Genomic DNA, 24,825 nt, shown 5'->3' with positions numbered 1-24,825 from the left:
GAACTGTAACTATATCAGAACTGTAAGTGGAATAAAAGGAGACTAAATGGTGATAAAGCAGCTGGTACATGAAATGAGTGGGACTTAAATTTGAAAATATCCATATCCTTTTTTGTGTGTGAGAGAAATGCAATCCAATTTGTGATTTGGATCTCACATGCTGCAGCTGCCATAGAAAAGCTTCCAGCGTATTCTTCAACCACAGTGAGTCCTTCTCACTTAAGCTTCTCAAGATTGAAATGAATGCTTATTGTCCCCTTGGTAAAATCCTCTCTTTAATAAAAACAATTCATATCTCTAAATTCTTCCTCTTACATTCCCTTGTTCTGGCTACCTTTGGGGAAAAATGATAGGCTAAATGCGATTTTCAAGTCTTGTAGGTGCTTAACTGTATACTTAATCCAAATTTTTTCTCTGTCACTTAATTGCATATTTAGACTTAGCTACAATGGCATTCCTACATTTTTAGTGAAAGCCGCGAGCCAAAATGAGGGTCATGCTAATATCTCCTTGTACATCTAGCCCTCGACTCCTCACCTCACAGGTCTGAAATCATTCTTCATTGATGGGTGGTCAACTAATACAATTTTTTCCTGAAACTGAAATCAAGTATTCAAAAGCAGTTTTCTGAAATCTGGTATTCTATGAATGAATCACAGAGAGGAAACATGCAAACATGTGTCAGCTACCAGCTCCAACTATATGCTGACTTTCCCCAGCTTCCTTAAGTCCAGAGGTCTCCAAGAGGTAAAAGTCTTAAGGTGAAGTTTGCTTCATTCAGATAATAAATGGGAATGATGAGAAATAGTTGCCTGGACAGTCCATTCTTTTCTGGAGAAATGGAAGGTAAGCTCTCTCTATGTTCCCCAGTTTTCTATACAGCCTTACCCAGTGATATTCTGAAAGCAGTCAAAAAGCTGAGGAATAAAAAAGTTCTATTTACAGAGCTTTCAACTAGTCACACAGTGTGGAAAGCCAGTCCTGAACTATGCAAGCATTTCACATATATCATATTCCTACCCACAGGATTAGGGGTATGATAGAGTCCAGCATACAAGGCTAAGCTCCTATTCTGGACTCTATTCCAGTGACATATCAGAAAGCTTCAGTTACACTACCACCAGGACATTAGACTTTTATTAGTGTATGATTTTACTTGGAGGTCACACAATAAGCCTTTAGCTGACTGCACCTAGGCAAAGCAAGACTAGATTGCCATACCCTCAAATTTGTCTGGAAAAACACAAAAAACTTCTTATGAATAGTGTCAGTAATTAAATAATACTCAACAGTATATTTAAGTGGTCTGTGACAGATAATGACAGCTGCATAGCTGTAACAGCTCATGCTTTCTCAGAGGTATTTTTAAACTCTGACGGCTGAAATCCCTCAAAATTACCAAAAAACCTCTACTCTCTGAGTGCTCCAAAGATTTCTGATGTCCTGCCATTTATATCAGATTCCAAAGTGCTACTTTTTTATAGTGAAAAATATATATATATATATTTATGCACATATGCATGTATTTGAATTCATCTCTACTTATATATTTAGTTTATATATAATTACTGGGGAAAAATATTCCTGTGAAAAAGTGACTGCATAAGTACTGCTGTAAGAAAGATTTTTCAAGTGCATTTCTCAAATTTTGCAGGGTAAAGCTTTATCCAGACATTTCAAAATAAAAATCAGAAAAAAATAAATCTTCTATGATATCAACTCACAAACATGGTGGAAGTACGGATCTACTTCATATGGTTTACCTTAAAATACAAAATATGTATTGTTTAAAAAAGTCAATGTTTTTGAAGGCATAAAAGGATTAATTTACCATTGACTTAGAAACTGCTCCAAAACAGTTGTGCTGAAGTTTCACAACATCATTATGGTACTTCAGGAAAAAAAACCCCAAACAATTAAAATAGGAGACAAGTCCTGCACTGAAAGCAGGAAATATTTGAGACCAGCAATGTTGCACTATGCTACTAAGCATAGTGACTATGCAAACTGAGCTACAGGTACACCTGCAAGTGCCACTTCTCTAAAAAAGTATCTGAGAGTTGCTGAAATAACGATCTTCCTGATTTCACTTAACTTGACATATCATTTTTAGCATAAGCTAGATAGGTAGCAAATTTACAAGGCAGACAGGCTTTGGTCCTATGAAGATACACAGATGCTTACAGTCATGGATTAGGAATAACTCCCTTGAAATCAGTGGTCTGTCATACAGAGAGGGGAGATTTATAGTCTTTTACATTTTTTGCAGAGTTAGGATCTTTATTAAGTTAGTGTAACAATTGATTTTACAACAGAAATGGACAGCTAACTCCCCCTTTAAACTTGCATTTTAAAAGATTGACAAATAAGAGCATGGATTTTCTCATGAGCATTTCCTTTGAACTTCTGAATTTCCTTTTCTCCTTAAATGCTTACAATACAGTTGTACTGTACAGAATTGTACAGAATATTATTGTTCTACTAAGCCCACCACTGTTACGCTAAAGATGGAGTCAAAGACCATGCTGGAGTCATGGTAATTTAATTGGGTGATTCTGACTGACTAGAAAAGTGCAAACTGCTCTTTCTCCAGAAAGTAATAGTTTGAAGAGATAAAATCACATTCATTTTAGTTTAGAGGCAAGAATTAACCTAAGGGTGTAACCATTAGATCTAATACTGCCTATTTTCAGGGTCATGCCACCACATTTCCTTAGCATAGTTTTTAAATTAAACATGCCCATGCCCACAAATCAGGAGATTATGGGTCCAGTGCAGTTTAGAAAAATTCTTGATATTCCAAAGAACATCAATGAGACTCAAACAGGACCAGGAGCTAGTGTTAGAAGACTTCAATGCACATCAGATTTCTCTGTTTATACAGGAAAGCAAAGAGCTGATGCAAATCGCACCAAAATATAGACTAAAGGGGTGGGGAATAGATTTGTTCCTTTATTTTCCACTTCTAGCAATGACATTTAAAAATTCTTACAGATAAGCATTACATTTAAGTAGAAGACACCTACATTAAGAGGGAAGGGCATTTTAAATTAGATAATCTAATCAAATCCTTCACTTGTTGAATAAAAAAGACTAGTCTCTCAGTTTTTGTTTTACAAAGATTAGAGATTAAATTTGACACTAATACATTACTGATACTTTCATGCTTCCAGAGGACTAAGCGTCCCTCCATAAATAGCCTATGAATATTAAAAATCATGTGTAATGGAAGGAGAGTTGGTTTCAGAGACCTATTAGGAATCTCCTCACAAGCCAAAGCTCCAATGGAGTTGTGCTGCTCAGAATAGGGAAATAAGATGCAGTCTGTGCGTCATATATTGCTGTTCCTGGAAGAGTACGAAAAGAAGTGGGGAACTGTGAGAAATTTCGAACAATAGTTTTGTTCTTGGTTGGTTTTGGTTTGAGTTTTTGGGTGGTTTTTTCCCCTCATAGTCCCTGATCATTTATTCTGAGTCTAAGAATGTAATTCTGCATAAAGGCTATTTGGGCTATCTGCTGTCTAACTCCCAAAATGATACTTGACAACAACTGCATACTAATACCCGACCAAAAGTGTGTAGCTTTAAACTGTAACTTGAAATTATTAAAAGTCTATGACAAGAAAATGCCCTATAAGAGAGGAGGCTAAAAATTATGATTATCAGGGAACTGCACCACAAAGTTTGGTGTTTTTAGAAAATCACATAATAAAAGTGTTGAAGATGAATGAGAACTACATAAAGAATCCAATTAAAGGTATCTTCAATAGGTAGCAAAAACAGATTAGGAGTTTTTTAATATTGGGCTAAATGTAAAAAGTAGATCTATTTATTTAATGTGGAAACAGCCAAAATACATTACAATTCTAGTCCACCTGGGCCCTCAGGAGCTCTAATTCCACAAACACGAAAGGTGCTGTGCACTATGTAGTGTCCTGCCGAGTCTGAAATGCTAGTAGTGAGAGGGTAAAAGCAAAATGCAGCCAAAAATATGAACTTTGCCTTGTCAGGAGAAAACAAATGTTCATTTATTTAAAATACTGCTGGATTCATTTGCTACACAAAACCTGAATGAATTCCGTTACTTGATCAAGGCAGACTTTTTTTGTCAGTTTGCATCTATTTATTTTAGAGAGCTACTGAAAGGTAAGATCACTTTTCTAAAGTTTGTTTGTCTGGAAAACTGGAATCAGTGCCAATGAATATTGAATATTGACAAAGCTGAGGCTCATTATTGACTTCAGATATGACCTCTTTATAGTGGCAGAGCTCTGCAAAAGTGAGATTTCCTTCAGGGTATGTACAATCTGGGACAGGCTTTCATATTAGTTATGGTAAGTATTGTCTGCCTTCTAGTCACCAAAGATGTGCTGTGGCAGAGCACAGTATTGGAAGAAAAGATACTTGTTTCTACTGCATTCAATAGCAGCTGTATTCTGCATATTATTCACTGAGTCACCCTTAGAAAAAAGGAACACAGTAGAAAATATCTCAACATAACTTGTACATTTTGTTTTCTTACTATTCAAAAGGATGTAACAACAAATAGTGACTTCTGAGAGAGAGGGGGAAAAAAAAAGAAGCCATATTGAGTACTAAATATGATTATACTATGGTAAATGCAAAATCCAATTAAGCTTTAACTAAAAACCATGACTGATGCTTCCAAAATTACTTTGATTAAAAGAGGATAGCTATTCAACTACTTGCCAGCAGTCTAACTCCAAGAAGCAATTCAAAGCACTACCCCTCCATAATGAACCCATTACAGCTTCCCATCATACCTCTAGGAATTCTCATAAATCTCTTACAAATGATATCTGCAGAGAAGCTTTGTGTGTGCTTGGAAAGATATTATGTTTAAAAATAGAAGTAAAAAGTAATGTTTCTATGTAGAATTGACAGATTCTTTAGTTTAATGGGTAACTTCTAGTTTGGTGTTCGTGCTCCCTACTGACCTAAATTTTTCCTTGGCTCCTTGATTAATAGTTTGGTTAAATCCATTGAGTTTTATACCATTATCTGAAATATTAAAAAAAAACAAACCAAACAAAACTATCTCTGATCATCTCTCCGAGATTGTTTGAAAACTGCTCATTCTTTCTTCATTCACTTATATTTGTATGTGAGCTGTGTTAGTTTTATGTATGTGAGAAACATGATGGTGAGTGTTGTATCTGCTGAAAGGAGAGAGGATTGTTTCTTCTGGTACTAAACTGCAAGCTGATGGAGAATTCCAAATTTGGCTTTAGTATCACCCCTTGGTTTATCCAAACTTAAAAATCTTTTGGTCTCTTCTACTGACCAGCTGAAAATTCACAGACCATCTCAAGCAAGGTACAATGTTCCCAGTCTGAGCAGATGAACATACACACTACTGTCATCAGATCTTTATCTGAAGCACAAAGGTTGATGTTGACAGCTTTACTTCAAGCAATAGATGTGTATATGTGTGTGCTTACCCTAAGTTACTAATTTCATTTTTTTGCTGAGCATAGTTTAGCAGATACTTAGCTTTACGCTCCACTGTTCATTACAGTGCTAGCCAAGCCATCCAAGTCTTCAGGCCAACAGAGGCCACATATGTTTTCAAACCTTATGAGAAACATCAAATCCATCCACTGAGCCAATCTAGAATTCAGGTTCACAACTACATGAAACAGAGACTTAATTACTAACCTGAAATAATTTTCTGTCTGCCTACTACTAATACAAAAGTATGGCAAAGAAAAGAGGTTTCCACAACTTAATGTCAAAAAATCTTTTTCTTTGCTTCATCAAAACTGTACATTAATACTTTATTTGCTCAGAAATGTAACATTCTAATAATAATTTTTTTCCACATAATATTTATTTTAGTAATAGAGTCCTAAGAAAATAATAAAACACACTGCAAATAGCATGCCTTGAGAAGATTCATCTGAAATGACTGTACAACATTAGAGAGTTAACATAGTCTTTATGAATATAGTTATATTGACAAAGATTAGCTCAGCATGGGAAGGCTTATCTTTCTGGACTCCTTCAGAGGACTACGCTCTCGCACAGTACAATTTGGGACTCTCAGAACTCAGCCCTTATTCTGAAATGCTCTTTATCAGAGCCTGCCATTACAGAAATCAAGTCTACATTAGTGTTTTAGTTTGCATCAGGAGGTCTGAAGCAAATTTCCCCACTGTCTCAGCTTGCTTTGGTTTGCATCATGAAGTGATTTCAGAGTGCCTGAACTGGATGCCTCCTGGACAAAATGAAACTGGAAGATGATCTCTGAGAGTGCATCTAATGCCTTCCGTCCATTCCTGGATGTTCAGCCAATGGGACCTAACTAGACCTATTCCAAAATAACCCACCTGGCCCCCAAACGTGGATGATACAGACGTCAGATCCTCCTCTTCTGCTCTAGAGATTAACTTCTATTCTGCCACACTACTTACTAATGGAGACATAAGCACAGGAATCCAGATCAAGTAGCTTCACTTACACCTCAGTTAGGCTTATAGCACAAGTGTTCTCTACATGTAACCACACCCTCAATGCATTTTCAGTGCCATTGGCATCTCCTCGCCACTCTGGCTTTGCTCAGCACCAACACTGTTATGGCTGATGGTGTAGATAAAGTCATTCCTCACACTGTGCCACCACCATGCATGCAGTATTAGAATACTTAATTAAAAAAAAAAAAATCAGCTCATACTTTGTTAGACCTATCACTAGAAATAACACATTTCATAGGAACAAGCACTCTTAGTCATGTGAAACTGTATAATTACTCCTAGTGAAAAAATATAAACAGATCACTTAAATTTCCATGAATCAGTAATTCTAATTCTTTCAGTGGAAATACTGAATCCATATTTTTCTCATTTGTTTACATATTTGAGTGAACCACAATATCAACTGAATTATGTCAGCTGTCATTTCAAAGCAATCCTAGCCTCATAGTCCTCCATAAATGTTATGCTAAGCATAACTGCCAACTGAATATCGAACCAGACAGGAATAGATTAGGCAAAATAAAATTTACTTACTGAAATCACTACTAAGAAATTTAGTATTAAAAATCTTGTAATGTATATTAACACTACTCCATTCAAAGTGAAAATACAACCTATGAATAAAGGTAAAATTTGAATATTTAATTTAATGTTTTTATCACAGTAATTTCCCCCCAATAGACATACCTATAGGTTAATAAGTTTCTCAGCAAAAAAGTTTCACATCACAACTTATTTAAAACCATTAAAATAATGCATTTTATTGCTTGCCTTCAATCATAGGACAGTTCAACATGCCAAGTATTTTGCATTGTCTGTCTTCATCTGCTTTTTTCCTTGCCTTAAGACAGATGTAAGAAAGAGAAGAAATTTGCAGGTAGACCACCCACCTCTCAGCATCATCAGCTGACACTGTTGATAATGAAGACTGTATAAATGCTATGTGCATAACAGGTGAGCAACAGAACCTCTTGCCTTACAAATGTATGAACTATGTACAAAAAGACTGTGAGGACAAAATGCTTTATATAAAATAAAGTGAACACTGTGCTAGATAGTAATTATACTAATTTAACTTACTTATTTTTTTCCAAGTCTAATAAGTTGTTTCTATGCAACTATATCTTTCTCTAGACTATATCTTTCTCCGAACGGAAAACCTTTTTTTTAAGTGCTGATACACAGTATTTCCAGCTCTTGAAGGATATCTAATTAGCATAGGCTTATCAGCTGATGTAGAGGGCTACATTTACATTCTTACAGCTGACTAATTCAGGCTTTCAGACAGTAAAAGCTATACTGAGAAGAATTTTGAAGTTGAAGTTATACACAGTACTAAAAGCTAGTCAAGGCAGCACTAAAAGCTTCCAGACCAAACACCCTCTTTTACTAAATACCAGGAAGTGGTACCGTCCTCTACTTGGTCCAATGTGTAGCAGATCAAGAAGAAGGAGGCAGTACGATCTGAGACAACTACTAGGAATATATTTGAAATGTACAATGAAATTAGAAAATTACTTACACTCTCCTCCCAGACAGGGATGGGAAAACTTCAGCAGTACTGCATAGCAAGATTGGTAACACTCATCAAGGGAAAAACCATGCCATTTCCAAAAGGTTATCATCACAGTTTATACAGGATGTTCAGGACACCCATCTACAGAGACACAATCTGTGCTCTCAGAACAGGCTATGCCTGTATTGTTCCATTTTTCCCTGTAAGGAAAGTTTATTATCCAAACATTCTGCTATCTCAGTTTATACAGGTTGAGTTCAGTTAGGAGAATGGACCAGCCAGTATCAAACCCACACACATTACTGTGTAATAACCATTAGTATTCTTACTATTCTGGAAAATACCAGTAGATTTCTTCCTCTAGTTTTATTTTCTATGCAAATTATGGTAAAAGAAGCCCAGGTTCAGATTCCAACACTGAAGACACTTCTGAAATTGATCCAGAAACATGGTCTCTAGCAATGATTCAGAAACCATATCCTGATCCTATTTCTGGAATAGGAGGAAAGCATTCCTATTGCTATTCCTCTGACTGGTCCCCTGCTTTTATTGGTCACATCCACTTAGCTGCAAAAGAAGCAGCAGCGCTGTTTTAGCCCCAGTTCTTCTGGCAGAAGAAGGAAAGTACTTTCTGACTCTTTTCTCCATTACTTCGTAAAGTAGACTCGGCCACACTCTGAATGACAGGAATTCTGCATGGAAAAGATACGTTGACTGCTCTGCTTGGTTACTGTTCAGTTTCAACACATGAAAAAATGCTATTATGAGGACAAAATATTTTTGTGTGACAGGCAAAAGAAAAAATTACATGAATATTGACTTAAGACACAAAGCCTTTAAGCTCTTTCTATTTTGTTTTACATATGTATTTTAAGGTCCTGTATTCTTTGCTTACTCTAATTATCATATTTTTGGAGTAAACAACATAATTTACTAAGTCTCTACAACTGAAAAATATTATAGACAGAATTGTTCCACGCTCAATTATTTTCTTGATTGTTTTTTGGAAACCATGTGTCTGTGTGTGTGCGTATGTTTAGTTTCATCTTGCAGCTTTTGGGGAGAGGGATTAGTTTTCCTGATTTCCACTACCAAATTCATGGTAATTAGACATCTTAGAACCATAATGTTTCTCATTTCTTCCTTAAGCAATGTGTGTTTCCATCCCAGAGGATGGATGCAAACGTATCTATAGATCAAAACAGTCAGTTAATATTCAGTCAAGTCACCCTTCCCAGTTCACTGCATGCAGAACAGCATACTCATAAAAACTATCAGACCATTTTATTGACTGGCTGGAAAAAACCCTATGGAAAATGTGGGGCCATGCACTGCTACTGATTTTTAAACAGGAAGAGGGTATGTGGAGGCAGTTGCGGCAGCTCTCAGCACGATTCCAGCTAAAACTCAGAAGCTAACCAGAAAACAAGTAGCTTTTCAAAGACCCAGAGACTCCCTATGTCACAGGTGTGGACAGGATTGCTGGTGGTGAGGACATTGTCTTTCATGAGCTCTGATGGCCACAAATCACAAATCTATGGCACAACAGAATTAGACAAAAGACCTTGTGCAAACAAAATTATTTCTCTACATACTTAAGGCACAGTACATTAAAGACTTCACAGTAACACAGTTTTAGGGCTTTTTAGCTGAACACTTAGACAATGTTCTTATTTTCCTGTCAGCCTGAATAATTCTGTTCCATTTTTGGAGTCCAAGTGCCACATTCTCACCAGCTTGGTAAAATGATTAAACCATCAGTAGAGCTGGACTGATTAACAAATGCTCACAGTCTTCTCCATTCTAAAAAAAATAAAAAATAATAATAATAAAAAAATTAACAGCACTACCAGATGAAACTTTCTGAAAGCTTATTTGGTGTCACACATTTTAATGTGTAAAATTTTTAAATATTTCTCCTTCAAATTTTTATAACTGTTTGACTACAAAGAACATTAATATTTTGGGACACATTCAGATTAACACTGCACTAACATGTCTGTATTTGAGCAGAAAAGCTTTAAGTTTGTTCTTCACAAAACAGGCAATAAAAATACATATCACAGAATAATAATAGTAAATAAGAATACGTAACACTCACTTGTAATGTAAGACCAGCCTCTATTGCCATTTGCCATTTACTTCTCAGTAAAGAGCCTGTAAGCATATTCCTCACACTATTTCTCTGAAATTCCTAAATTCCAAAATTATATAAAACCCACTTATACGGCTATAAATATTTCCAAGCTGTTTGCAATGCAAATCACTTTATTATTGTCTCCTGCCTTTGACACTGCGCAGACTTTTTAATGATTTTTTTTTTGGCTACAGGGTAAAGCACTGGTCCAGCATTACTATTTTCTGTCACTGTTAACATGTCAAAAGTCTTTATAAACACCTCACTGTCAGCCTTTCTGCCACTGTTATCATTTATATTCACTAACACAGCTTTCAAACCTTCTGAAGTCTATAACAACCTACATGATATGTACCACAACTTTTTGCACACAAAACCAATTATTCAGTTGACTCCTGTTATAGTTGGCTTTTTACTGATGTTTATGATCATTACTGATACAAGTTACCAGTTGGCTATGGAGTTGCAGCTTTCACAAAGAACATGTCTCTAGTACTTTTACATGATGTTTCTAAAAAAACATACTGAGCCAGCCAGTTAAATGAGAAGAGAAAAATCTTTATTTAGGCAAAACTAAGGGAGAAATCCCATGCCTGGCAGAGGGTTGCTGGAAGGAGCTGCCCACATGCTCAGCCAGCAGAAGGGTTTGAGATAAGATCAGATTCCACAGTTCTTCTGTGAACCAGGTGACACAGCTGTGAAAGTACACACAAATTTTTGGCCCTATTCTGCATGTTATATATGGTATATTTTCTACACATGCAATTAAGTCTGCATAGAGTACAAATAGAGTCATGAAATACACATTTTACAATAATTTTGTAGTGCTATGAGTGATCACATCAGATAGAAGGTGACTAATAACCTATCTCCATCACCAAAAATATATTTTTTTCATAGAACTGGGAATTTCTGCAAAGAAACTCAAAAGCTGTTGTCTTTGATATTAAATTATATTGCATAGAAATATGTGAGGCAACAAAATAGTCAAAAAGAAAAGTTATGGCACACTAAGCAGAATAGCATGGCGTACCTGCCCAAAGCATAACCTAATGATAAATGTATGCTAATAAGTGCAATTATAAAATTTAACAAGATACTTTCTCTTGTAGGAAAGGTTTTTGTTTCATTTACTATTTCCATATAAGAAGGTACATGAAAGAACAATAGCATTACTGAAACACTAAAACTACAGGATAGTATAAAACAGACATTCTGGGTAAGTATACAGATCATTTAAACTATTAGTATAGGAACTAATAGGAAAATTAATGAGTGCATCTAATATTTCTTATAGGATATGTTTTTTTTCACACAGCTCAAAGTATATTCTGTACCAGAAAGTAACATTTTTGTTTCCATTCTGTTGTTAATTCACTATCATTGCAGTGTAACACTTAGTTGCTAAGAAATAAAAAACAGTAGTAATCAGCATCATGGTGATAGATATGTTTTATGTATAGAAACGTTTCCCAGTTTCCCAGTAACCCAGTTTCAAACCTTCCATCAGCAATGCACTTTTACAGTAGTTCATAGTGTATTTACATTTTTATGTCATATGAATATTTTAGGATTTCTCTGCAGGTTTTGTAAGAAAGTTGTTTTATTTCTTTATAGACCTTCTGATCATCTGATAACTTTAAAAAATTGCTTTAACCTCCCAAGGTTTCAGAAAAGACCAGCCCTTACTTCACTACTTGTTAGCAAAAAGGAGTATACTTTAGTTGTCCTAAGAGTTCATTTATAAACCACAAATCTCATCTGACTATAAAATAGGCTAGCATTGCTTGCAAATATTTGAAAGTTTGTGTTTAACATTTATGGAAACCATTACTATGTACTGTTGATTTCAAAGCTAAAGATGCAGCAGGATCCATGAGACCCCGTGTACCGCTGCAATTTGAGCGTGTTTGTCTCTCTCTACTGCATGTGCCTAGTTCCTAAGTTCTGCCTGTTAGCAACTACTTTTAGCCCTCATTTAGGTCTGTGCTTAGATCTGCACTTTAGATGTGTGTTTAGCTTAATAACTGAATGTTACAAGAGTTAAAAATACTGTTCATATAAATATTACAGTTGTTTTTCTTTTGCAAAGAGGCTGAAACAGAAAAAAGGCTCTTTCAATTTCAAATTCTGTTGAAATAAATATCGTGTACAATGTGAAGATATTTTTGAATGTTTAGAAGTTATGCAAGTTAGTATTCACATGTATTAGTGTAGACAACCAATATAAGAAAACAAAAAATATTTACTGGATATGATAAACACCAATGTAAACTTAAGTTGCTTTTAAATGATCAAAGCAGTATTACACAACTTTCAAAAACGAAATCTGAAATTTCAAAATTAAGTTACTTTGTGCTATGCTTTCACAAAAAAGTAACCACTCTCAAGTTCTCTATAAAAACAGCTTGATTAAAAAATATTTTTTCAGTGCATTAATGTTTCCCATTTCATAAACAATAACCAAGTTAAAAATATCTCCTTTCTAATCCAAACATTTCCACCTTTATCATTATTTTATGCAAATAACTGCTAAAGACTAACCAGAGAGCAAGGCCATGTTACTACTTGGACTTCGATGTTTACAATGTTCATGAAAGATACATGCTCACTGTGGGACTGCTGGCAAACTAATTTATCCACATAGAGTAGCAGAAATACTATCTTTTTATCAAGCTTGAAGACAAAAAGAAAGAAAATCACTGCTTTCTGTTATAAAGCTGCAGAAGTCTGCCAAGGTTGGCACAAGCAAATTGAGATGAAACAGAGATATTGAAATACGAAGCACCAAACTTTGGTATTGCCTTGGTTATTATAAAGCTAAACCTTGTTCATAATAGCATTACAACTCCTTCCTTTCATACAGTATGAACTTCTTTATATGACCTCCTCTGATACAGTTTTTTATTTTAATTGCTTTAATCAAGCACAGTCTAGGGATCAAAGCTTAAGCGTCTTTTAATTATAGCAGGTGGTTCAGCAAATATACTGAACCAAATCACGCTTTTAACATTTGCAGAATTTCAGGACAGATTTCCTGAGCAGAGCAAAGGTACTAGGAATTTCATAGCTTCTAGATAGTTGAAAATAGCGATGTAATGTTTAAATTCAATACTTTTTCTGAACACTAGGTGTCCCGGAGGACAAAGAAGATAAAAGAAAACAAAGTGGAGAGAAGGGGGAAGTGAAAAAAACTGTTTATTCATTCTGTGTCACTGCAGGTGAAAATATAATTTTAAATGTTGCAATTAGTTGTCAAGAAATTCCTTGTTAATTTCATCTACTAAAAATAAAGTTCATCAGGCAAGAAAATCTCTGAATTTGAAAATTTATGGTAGACTTCTAATTTCAATTAATGCTCACTTATAAAGTGAACACATTTTATAAAGTTGATTTTAAAGCATACTATTCAAAGCATTTGATTAAGATCTTAATAAATGCTCAAAAACTTGTAGAGATATCCACTAATTATGATTCTCCCCAGCCCAAGTGCTCTGCTAGATGCATCCCTGTATGGCCAGTCCGATTCCTTGGCCCATAGAGGCCAATTCAGTCTTATTTCCTACGAACATCAGTGAAATGCTGATAATAAAGTTACAACTTGCACACACACTTTGTGCTTCTTTCAGTACCATTTTTGTTGCTGAAAGAATTAATATGTTGCAGTTTTGAATCAATGTATAATTAATTCAGCTGCTTAATCATTGCATCAATGTACAATTAATTCAGTAACTTAATCATTCATTACCCTCCATCAGTCAGAGTTCAGGCCCTCATCTCACAATTTTTGTATTGTTCAGTTTTAAACATGCCAGACATTGGCTTTGCTAAGATTATTTACACACCTTTAGGTTAAATACCAGCATATATATTTCAAATTAAGAACCATTAAGCTGTCCCATAACTTTGTGAGCTACTTAAATGAAAGAGATTCTCTGTCACAAAGAGATTACAATGTAACATATAGAAACAACAGAACAGGTAAGAAAGCAAACAGTGAAAGTAGTTTAAAACAGAACAATTAACAAGAGCCATATAAAGTCCTTTTCAGCAACTATTACATGTGTAAGCAAAGACTGAAGTAACTCAAGAGGGAAAGACAAGATATCACAAACATGGTGGTCAAAAGCTAGGAAGCAAGGAATGACAAAGGAAGCCAAGGCAAGAACTGGAAAGTTGCTTCACATATCTTTCTTTATACTGCACATACGTAAACAAATAAATGGAAAAAATAATTTTAAAAGGGCATCACAGGAAAATACAGGCTTTCTTTCGTTGACTTTTTTTTTTTAATTTTGGGGGGATTCTTTTAGCACTGATAGCACCAAGCCATTCTAGAACACGAACACAGACTGTCCTGAATTAGCAGCTTTACATTCCAAGGTCATTTAACTCTACATTGCTCACTAAAGTATCCAGAATGCAAGAGGAAATTCGGTTATATTTACCTTTTATCTATTGTCCCCTCAGCTTAAAAATCAGTGGAAGAAATAATTTTTAAAAGAGAATATTTTTTATGTGGGATAATGTCTACAGTAATCACAGAGATTGCTAGTAGCAACAATACAGACTGTAAAAAAATTATATACTTCATTGTTAGTGCTTACTTTCATAAAGTACCACATAATAGTCAATTTGGTATCACAACCAAGCATCCTAATTTTAGTGACTTTTCCAACTCGACACACTCAGAAAGAATACCTGACGTCAGGAACTGTGTTTAAGAGCATAGCTACAGAAGGCTGTACAGAATATTTAGATGTCAGTGTGTGAAAAGAGTAGTCATGCTGTAGAGGAACAGGCCTGGGGCATTCATGTCTCTGAATCACTGCCAGGATCAGCAGATAGTCACTGTTAGGAGGATGCCACTCTTTCTGCACAGCCCTCAACTATCATTTGACATCACTGTAAGAAGTGCAAGACAGTACAATTAAAAACAATGGATTAAAAGAAGATAAGAATGAAGTGCAGTTATTGGACCCAAAGAATGGGGTACCTGTATTTTGTTAAAGAATTTTGCCACACATTTTATGGTAAACTTTTAATTGCCTCAGATTGTTTGCTCTGGTAGCATACACAGGATTTATTACATATTAAAGACATCACTCTACAATAGCATAAAGTAACCAAAAAGACAAAACCGTTACACGACCAGGAATGGGAAGGTTATTTAAATACTAACTGTATCAGAGGCTGAGCTGAAAAAGCTATTGCCACTTTAAGTAGTGAAGTGTTTGAATTGCCCTGCAGGGCTGGAGTGCTATAAGGAGCAGCTGGGGCAGGGAGGTTGTGGTGGGTTTTTATTATTGTTAAATCTTAATGTAAGATTACATCGTTTTCCAGAGCCAAGGCACTGAAGATTTCTTTTAAATAAATGCTACTGAAAGCTGGTTGTAATTAGACTGGTTTGCACATTAGAGCATATAATAAATTCTTACCTTTAGCTAAGCACACAAGCTTATTTACCTGAATGAGGCAAAACTTGGCTTAAAACTGAGAACCTTAATAAACCTAACAATAGATTCTGCTGTTCTATCAATTGCACATGTATGATTACTATCCACATGAATCAAATCAAGCATCAGCTAGCATGAAACTACATTCAGGATTAATATAAAAAAATCCAGACAGGTACAACATACAAAGTTTTAAAAATATTTTTTTGTATAATATGCATTTGCAATTTCTGATAATGCCAACACAGTGCTTATCTGAACTAAACAGAAGGACAGTGTGTGTCTATCTAAGGAGCTGTAAATCTAATGAATTATAATATGATAATATTATTGGTAAAGACAATCAATAGCAAAATCATTGTGAATGCAATTTTATGTTTGTTTAGGAACAATTTACATGCTGATTTTTTTAAGGCAGCAAACTTACTGTAATGATATTGATTTCTTACATATTTTCTCCTACCAATACAAAACTAATTAACACATAAGCTTCTTAACCTATTAGCTACTCTTACTCAAAGTTTACCTATTGTTTAAGTACCTAGAAAAATCCTTTCGGTTTTATTGAAGTTCTCTTACCTGAAAAGTATAAAACCGGGTCCCATTAGGAGGATGCACTTTGGGAGAGGCAGTGACAGTGTTCATATCCAAGAATATCATTTCTGGTCACACACACAATACAATCCACAGATTGCTACAGATGCAGAGTAGAGTGCTAAGCTCAGAGATAAATCCTTTCATACATTTAGGGAGGCAATCGTACAAAATGCAGTCTGTCCCATCCGTTCAGACGTATAGTGACAGCGCTTTGAATTCCCCACTCCTACATCTGTGAGCTAAACTGTAAGGTCGTCATTCCCTGACCTCTAGCTCAGCTAGCCCTTCAAAATATGCACAATGAATAAAAATTAGAAATGCCGAAGAAAGGAGAGCTAGAACCTACAGTACATGGAGCTTGTGCAGAATCTGGCAACGCTTTGGACCTGCCCATCTGTTCTCAGTGATAATCACCTCCCTCCACCACAGCCTTGCAAAGTGATTATGCTAAGCATCCCAGTTAACCAATAACACACAGTTTCATTTCAAGCAAGCGTGCACAGTGAAAAACAGAGGACCTCTTCTGACTAACCTGAAGCATGTCTTGTGTTCAGTTTATAGCTGTATTTGATAACAATGATAATTTTATCATTTCAGTTGCTGACAGCTATGTTAACACACACCAACTTGCTTTAAATAACATGAAGGTGTTTTTTTTTGTTTTGACTGCCTTGTCTAGATAAAAGCAACAGTGTATTACTCTCCAAATTAATAATTTTTATATTCCTTATTTTTTTCTGTGCTACTACAGACTGCAAATAGTGGGAAATAAGTATTTGTGAGACTGTTTAGAGAGCTACAGTCAGTTTAAGTATAATACACATTATAAGCCTCTCTTTTCTCATTCTTTTCTAATTCTTTTTTCTCATCTTCAGTCTGAATCTCTCTTTAGGAAAGGTTTACCTAACATTACTAAGTATAAGGTTGAAATTTTATTCTGAACCTTACTGTGCTTCACAAAGCTATAGACCTACAGCTTAGCTCATTAGCTATACGCAATATCTTTTTTTAAAGTTATTTTTTAAGGTCAATAATACTTGTGAACACCTGCATTGAACATCCAAAAAGCATTCATTGCATTTTTTTTCACATGCAGATCATTTGAACTACACGAAGACATTAAAGAAAGTAATATTCAAAGAACCTGACACCTTTTAGCAACAAAAAATGTGTTCCATCTACAAAAATTCAAAAGTAGTGTTTCAGTAAAGGGTAAAAAATGTAAAGTGGTTGGAAAACTAACTTTACATGTTCTGTCAAGCACTCTGTATTTTATTCATAAGGTTTAAAAGAGAGACAGAGAAACCACTTAAGAAATGGTACTTTCAAAATGAAACTTGTCAAAAATCTAAAAGCCTGGTGAGTTGCCAGGCTGCCTCTGTTTTTTATGCTGTTTTATCTTAATGCTTTTAGCAACTGAAGATAATACAGCTAAAGTAAAATGACTACGAAAGGAGTTGGGATAGATGCAGAGATGTCTGTCCGTCTAAATGTGTATGCCAGTGTGGCGCATACCACAATAATCATATTTTGTAAGCCAAAGAGAAAAAATCCTCTTAGATCCTAGTCGTGTCTAACAATTTCTTACGATTAGCACAATATTGCTTCTATAACATTTACTGAATCAAAGCAAAACTACTGTCTGGAACATTTTCTTGAGACCTAGATTTCAGATTACAGATTAATCTCTCCTCTTTGAGTTCTCTTCCAGAAGACCTAGATGGTGGTATTAGCAAAGGGGCCCCTCAACTCATCAAAGGAAAGATATCAGATTGTTGGTAATCTGAATATACAACCTTTTATTCTGAGCTGATACTTTCTTCTTTATAATCTACCTACCAAACATGTGCTATTTCCCCGCAGTGCAATGAATAAAGTTTCTTTTATGGACACGTAAGGTCGTTTGCCCTGAAAGATGACGGAAATTTACCTTTTAGTCTCCTCACCAAATGCATAGTTTGAAGAATTCATGTGCAAAATCCAATGTACATTTCTCCAATAGACAACTACTTGCACTGCTAAATAACTCTACCTATTATGTTGAACTTCTCTTGCTTCAATTTTCACAACTTTTTAATCCTCGTTTCTACCAGAGATATAGGAAAATGAGTTCATCTTCCCATATTGGCATTTGCTAAACCTTAAGCTAGTTCATTCCTAAAAAAATATTGTCAACATCTTTAAGAAATGGTCCATACCAAAGTTAAACATAACTGCTCTAGTGACACCCTCAATAATGCCCTCCATGATCATAACACCATTGCTGTATTTTGACTTGCTAGTTCCCTATTTGTTCCTCAAGTACTGCACATCTAGCTGCAGCCTTTGACTGGGAGCTCTTACTGGGATCACTGTCCGCCATGACTTATTATTGCCCGTTATTTTGAAAAAATTACTGCTTTTCAAAATACTGCTCCCACTCTTTTATCTGTTGTTTTGGCTTTCCTACTTAGGTGAAGAAATCTGCATTTAAAAAAAACACCAACAACAATAATAACAAAAAAAACCAACAACACCCCCTCCTCCTGCATTTAAGTTCAAATAAACACATCTCCCTAGCTAATGAGTATAGATCTGGAGAGAAGGCATGGCATTAGAACTGTTGTTCTATCTCTGCACTAACTTTTACCTCATGTGAAAATGCCCCCAGTAATGACTATAAATCTTCTTTTAGCCCACTGTGAAACAGGCCAACACCATGTTCTTGCAGGACCCTCACGGAATCAGAACATAATTTCAATGTAACACTTAAACAGCTTGAAAACAGTTGTGTAAAGCAGTGTTTTTCCGAAAAACATGAAACCAGCCTCCTCTCAGGAATCAGTCAGAGTATAGGTAAATTCAGTAAAGTATGAACTGATGCGTGGCAGAATGCGTGTTCACAATTACAGAGAGAGACAGTCGCATTTCAGAAAAGCCAGCAGCCCAAAAGCTGGCATTCAGCAATCTCCTCGGAACAAGGAGCTGAAACCAGGTCTCCCATGTCTAATTGAATGCCACAACCACTAAGCTGGGTATCAAGCAACACAGCCTGAAAGCAAGCAGAAAGTGGAACAGAATAAAAGAAACTGAACAGACCCAACAGGACAAACGGAGAAGCAGACCTACAGAGCATGACTACAGCTCAGTGGTAGAAGTGCTTAAAAAGGATGTAATACCAATTCAAATACTTGCTTCAGTGAGTCTTCCAATGAATGATTTAATTACCCCATGAAGTGAAAGTGTTGTAGTGGAGGGAAAAAAGTCTCTATGAAAAGAAAATAAATCCTACATGTTTAAAAGTATGAGATGTGGCAATGCTCCGGAGATGGCTTTATTTCCAATTACTTTTGAATGTATGAGTTACCAAGCTCTGAATCTATATTATGTGTGTTATATTGACTTTGCATTTTAAATAGATAACCCTCTCCAAAACTTTCAGTGTGGTATAATTTTTGAAAAAACTCATGGGTTTTTTGATGTGTGGCCTACTATTTTTTATAGTAGATACAAAAATGTATATATACGTTGATATATGTAGATATGTAGAGAGATATATATGTATTAAAAAAACCAGTAAGTTACACATCAAAAAAGAAGGAATATATATATATATATAAGACCATTATGTGAAGTACTTTGAAAATTCAGGGACACTAATAAAAAAACTTGTATCTCTGACTGCAGAGACAAGATGCACTTTTTTAAATTGACAAACACACTTAGCTTTTTAATATGCTAGTGCTTGTGTGATATAGTTTCTCTTCAGAATATGTAGTGCAATAGAAAAGCAGATGCTTTGAGTTAAGATTTAAATCACCAGCTCTTATTAAATTAGGTGCGTAATTATCCAGAAACACGGACTTTATATCACATGCTGTTCTCATTTCTGTCTCTGTCAGGGAAAACCATGTTAAAGAAACATGCCTTCCTCCAGGAGCAGTGAGTGTGTGATTTTCAGAATATTAGAGAGCTTTCACATTAAACCTAGACCACATCACTTTTACTTCACAGGCTCACAGAAATCCTACGAAGCTTCCAAAATCTACAATACTGTACTTGAATTGATGTTTCTTTAATATCTGCTGTTGTGGACATCAATATAGAGGGAGTATCATATGATATATTACTCATCTGGCTAAAATTCCCTGAATTTGCTTTAAACTGAAAACTGTTGATGTTTGAAGAGTTCAGATCTCCAACTATTAATGGCTGAAATGATGTTAAACCTTTACCACAGTTCAGAAAAAAAGACATTCAAATTGCATATCAAATTGCAATGAATATCTTCATAAAGTCACACATCACATCCCATTGTTCTCCATATCCAAAGTAATTTACAATTCCTTTTAGCTCATTTAATGAAGTTCTACACCAGAAGTATTTCCATTTTTTCCATCAAAAAAAGCAACACAAAAACATATTAACTGGCAAATTAATATATTTTAAAGAATGTGTAAAACTAATACATACCAAGTGTCAGAAACTAACCTTTCCCAGCTGGTATAGCTCCCAGAAAGCAAAGTGGGAGGGAGAATTAAGGAAAATGAAACACAGTACAATGAAGTTTTTGCTCCCTTTCAGCCTTCTGGTACAAACAGAAAAACCTTTTAGCGTGGAAGAATTGTAGAAATAGATCAGCTTATCTTATTGATAAGTAAAGCCTGTTATTCATTCTGTTTCTGTAATTAAGAGCTGATTATCAACATTTTCCATCATTGTTCTTTGTTGCTTTGTATCTTGAATATACAAATACCAATGCTTGTACAGGGAATCGTGTCTTACAAGAGTAAGTGCTGGTACCAAGTCAGTATGCACTTATAAGCCCTATTTTAAACTCAGACATAAGCATTTGTGTAACCTATGAAGGCAAGTACATGGCAGAACAAATGTCTTCTGTTAGCTGTATAAACCATATGTCAGCAATAGTAAAGGATAAAACATGTCCCAACAGATGTATTCTGTACGATGGCTTCCCTTTCAACCACAAGAACAATGACTGAAGCTTTCAGAGGAAATGCAGAAATGAATATAATTCCTTTTTGAAGTACCCTTGCTTTTTTGTATATACTGGGACATTTTACCAAGTACTGCAATTATTTTGAAAAAACAAAGTCAACATCAACTAATCAACTTCAAACTTTCATATAACCGCTTCTCTTTTAAATGGCGAACTTCAGAATTCATTTTTCTAATGTTAACTATCTCTATGCTATAAAAGGTCAATAAAATTAAAATCACTGATTCAACATCTAAGTGAGTTTATGAATACAGGAACTAATCCAGAATACATTTTCTACAACCTATCAAGTATGCAGTCCATAATCAACAATCATCAAATGCAACCACAACACAAATAAGTCCAAAAGACAATGCTTGATTTTGCAATTTGTTTGCGTGGGCAGAAGCAAAATTTCCCTTCCTTTTATACGTTCTGGACAGGCAATTGTTGACCACAGCTAGGACTCTTGTGCAGCAGTGGCCTACAAGATTCTGGTCATCACAGGTGTGAGAAATTAATTCTCACACTCTCAAGACTTACTGATTAAAAAGTTCTATATCTGACTCCCTTTCTGCATGGTTCAACAAAGCTGGGATGAAATATCCAAAGTATCATTCTGTTTTTCCCGAAACAGTTCACCTTCTCAGCACTAGATCTATGTTTCCTCTATGTAACTTGACCATCAGTAAATCAATATTGTACACAGAAGCTTATTAGGTAACTGAAATGAACCTTATATAAACACTGTTTTTATCTATTTTTAAGTTATGTATTGATGACAGTGACTCACTGAGTGAATCTAAAAAAGAAACTGAATTAAAACATAATGCTTGAATATAGAGAAGTGTTCTGGACATTGAGCATAATGTGAGGGTTAAAGGAGGAAAGGATGGCAGAGTTGGGAGAATGTGTAATGAAACAGAACAACAAAAAATTGAGGGAAGATTTCTCTCGGTTCCTCTAACTTCTATCTTACCTGATTTGAAAAGATACATACTTTTCTCTTGGGCTTCAACTGCCAAAAGCACAGATACTAAACTATATTTAGTACACAACCTGTGTCCTCTGCCATTCACTTTTGATGCCAGGAATGACTGCATTTCTGGTTTGTGGCATAACTACATATTTCATGAAAAAGTCTAGAGGCTCTTTGGAATTAAAGACACTTTTTAATGTAGAATCATAGCAGTGACTGCATTTGTAAGTATTTTTAATAAAATTCCAGCCAAATCTAACATTAACTCTTGACGAGTCAAGACCAAAACCTCCAAAATAATGTGATCCCAGATGGTAGCAAAGAAATAATGAAAACAGTCAGCTTGTTATTTCACCCTGCATTATATCACTTAGGTATCACTTTCATTATTTACATCCTTTGAAGTTGTTTATATTGTAACATTATACACAGTGGTATCACTGTACTTGGCAAAATAAAAGTCGTTTCTTACCAGTAAATGTAGAATCTAAATCATATAAATTACTGCAAAGGATCACAGTACATTAAGGATGAGAGAAATTATGAACGAACGTAAGAGATGATTATCATTGATAATACATTACCTAAGTATCATCCTCAGCAGAGAGGCTTTTTCATTTTAAGTGAACATCTTACATTATATGCCTCATCATGAGGTTAAAAATAGGGTAAGGGCCTATGATGGAAAACAAAAGAACATACAAATTTGAGATAATGTGTTCAAGCACTACAACTTAGCACAGCTCACTATGAATAGATAGATAACCTCTTTAACCTGCCTCTCCTTCTTCAAAAAATATTTTTTCTTCCTAATGGTACTATTTTATTCATTTTCATTCTATGCATTTATTTTATACTGATTCTGCAGTCCTTACATACACTGAGAAGTATTCTGTTCCACAACTAGTAAACTACTAATGAAAATGAGTAGCAGAATTATATCTAGAAGATAAAGGCTCTCAGGAAAGGTTGTGCCAAGGCAATTGTCTTTGTCATTTATTTCTATTTCTGCTCCATCTGGAAAATATCTTTCATCTTAATGAGTGATGCAAGTTGCTAAACTGGTCCTTTGAGTAAGAACTTAAAGACTTGAATTAAAAGCTAAAATTCACAACTGATTAGTCCCATACTTTACACGGGAACTGGGAATACTCACTTGAGTAAGGATTGTGGATATCAGTAGGCCTTTGCAAAAGAAGGTCTGTTTGTTTTCTTTCTCGATTAAAATTTCATAGTTTCTCCAGAGTGTCAGTGAACATATTTCCAAATTAAATGAACATAAACTGGAGAAACATAAATAACCAGAATAAAACCATAAAACTGCATAATCATGCCTTCTTTCACATTGTGCAAGAATTGAAATATTACTGATATTCTAATAAAATTCCCAGAAGTAGAGTTACCCTAGTAGCTTTTCAGTCCTGAAGCTAACTATAGCAATGATTCTGAGTGGGATTACAACCCTTGGAATAGGAATCTGCTAAAGGACTGTTAAAGGGAACAATATTTACAGTCATACTTCCAAAAGCAGTAATTAATTTGGTTGTTTAATTGAAGACATCTTCATCTAATTTTCAAGGATGCTCAGTCTTTGAATAGCCTCTCTAAGTTGCTTCAGCCCTGCTGATGCTGTTATATGCCATTTTGAGCATCAGGTCTCCCTGTTGTACACATAACAGGCCAGGTACTTGGAGTGACTGAGCTAATGTGAAAATGTCAGACCTGTTGCTCCAACTCTATTCACAAAATGTAGTCTTCTACAGATGATGCAAAATTCCCATTTATAGCTAAAGACAAGCAATCAAACCATCTAACACTTTTTTTCTTTAAGTACATACCACAAATCAGTAATAACATAGTAGCTTGAAAAGACTTCCAAGACTTTGCTATAGTGCACATCTCTTCACTGTCACACATACAGCCTTATAAAGGTAAGTGGTCATGATAGAAAACAGAAACAGTGTCTCTTCTAAAAATGTATCCTATTTCTTCTGCACTTGTCCTTAACCTCTTGATGCCATTTTCCTTTTCAAAAGTGCAGTGGGAGTGTTTGTGTACTGATACCGCCTAAAATCATCTTTCCAACACAAAAAATATATGGGATAATAAAACAAAACAGTCAATACTGTCCTGAGGGCAAATGGCTGTTCCAGCTCTTGACTCAGCAGACTTTCATTTCCCCTTACAAGGGGAACTATCCAGCAACTGCATACCTGTTAAGTAGAAGCAAATGTTGCATTTTTCTGGGAAGAAAATTATGATATACAAATGCAGTTGAAAGATACTTTTCCAGTGCTAGGAAACGTGAATTCAAATAAAACTAATTTTTTTTCATTTTTTTATTTCCTTCGTAATTCAGACTTGGGCAATCAAAGAATATGCTGTGCTGGTTAATGCTGATTTAATGTTGACTTTCAATTATCCTATTTATTTTCTGAAAATTCTGAAAGAAAAGTTAAAAGTCAACAATATAAAAACAACACTTTCCTAACTTTTAGGCTGACTAGCTTCAAACATGCTAAATCCCGAAAAAGGACTTTCTATGTCTTAATCTTCACAATAGCCACCTTTATTGTTTATTAAACATGTTTTGAAATAAAAAGTAGGATAGGATATTAAGTAAGACAGTATTTATAGGACACAGGAAAAATAAAAGTGTTTTTTATTTC

The 24,825-nt window shown here is 35.1% G+C and overlaps 1 protein-coding gene across 19 annotated transcripts in view; it reads right to left on the bottom strand.

The window, feature by feature from the left end:
• PPFIA2 (PTPRF interacting protein alpha 2) overlaps positions 1-24,825 on the bottom strand; it is a 344,800-nt gene that overhangs the window by 223,078 nt on the left and 96,897 nt on the right. For 3 of the 19 annotated variants that reach the window (XM_030002997.1, XM_030002998.1, XM_030003000.2), the window contains exon 1: positions 16,182-16,587. The exons of 15 other annotated variants lie outside the window; for them this stretch is intronic. In XM_030002997.1, coding sequence (XP_029858857.1) covers positions 16,182-16,262 — 81 coding nt within the window. In that variant the 5' untranslated portion in view covers positions 16,263-16,587. Of the gene's footprint in view, positions 1-16,181; positions 16,588-24,825 lie in introns of those variants that run through there. One more of the 19 variants, XM_030003001.2, reaches the window with a different exon arrangement.

The sequence above is a fragment of the Aquila chrysaetos genome, chromosome 26, assembly GCF_900496995.4.
Source record: "Aquila chrysaetos chrysaetos chromosome 26, bAquChr1.4, whole genome shotgun sequence".
NCBI classification, from domain to species: domain Eukaryota; kingdom Metazoa; phylum Chordata; class Aves; order Accipitriformes; family Accipitridae; genus Aquila; species Aquila chrysaetos.
This window is presented reverse-complemented; position numbering and strand designations above follow the sequence as displayed.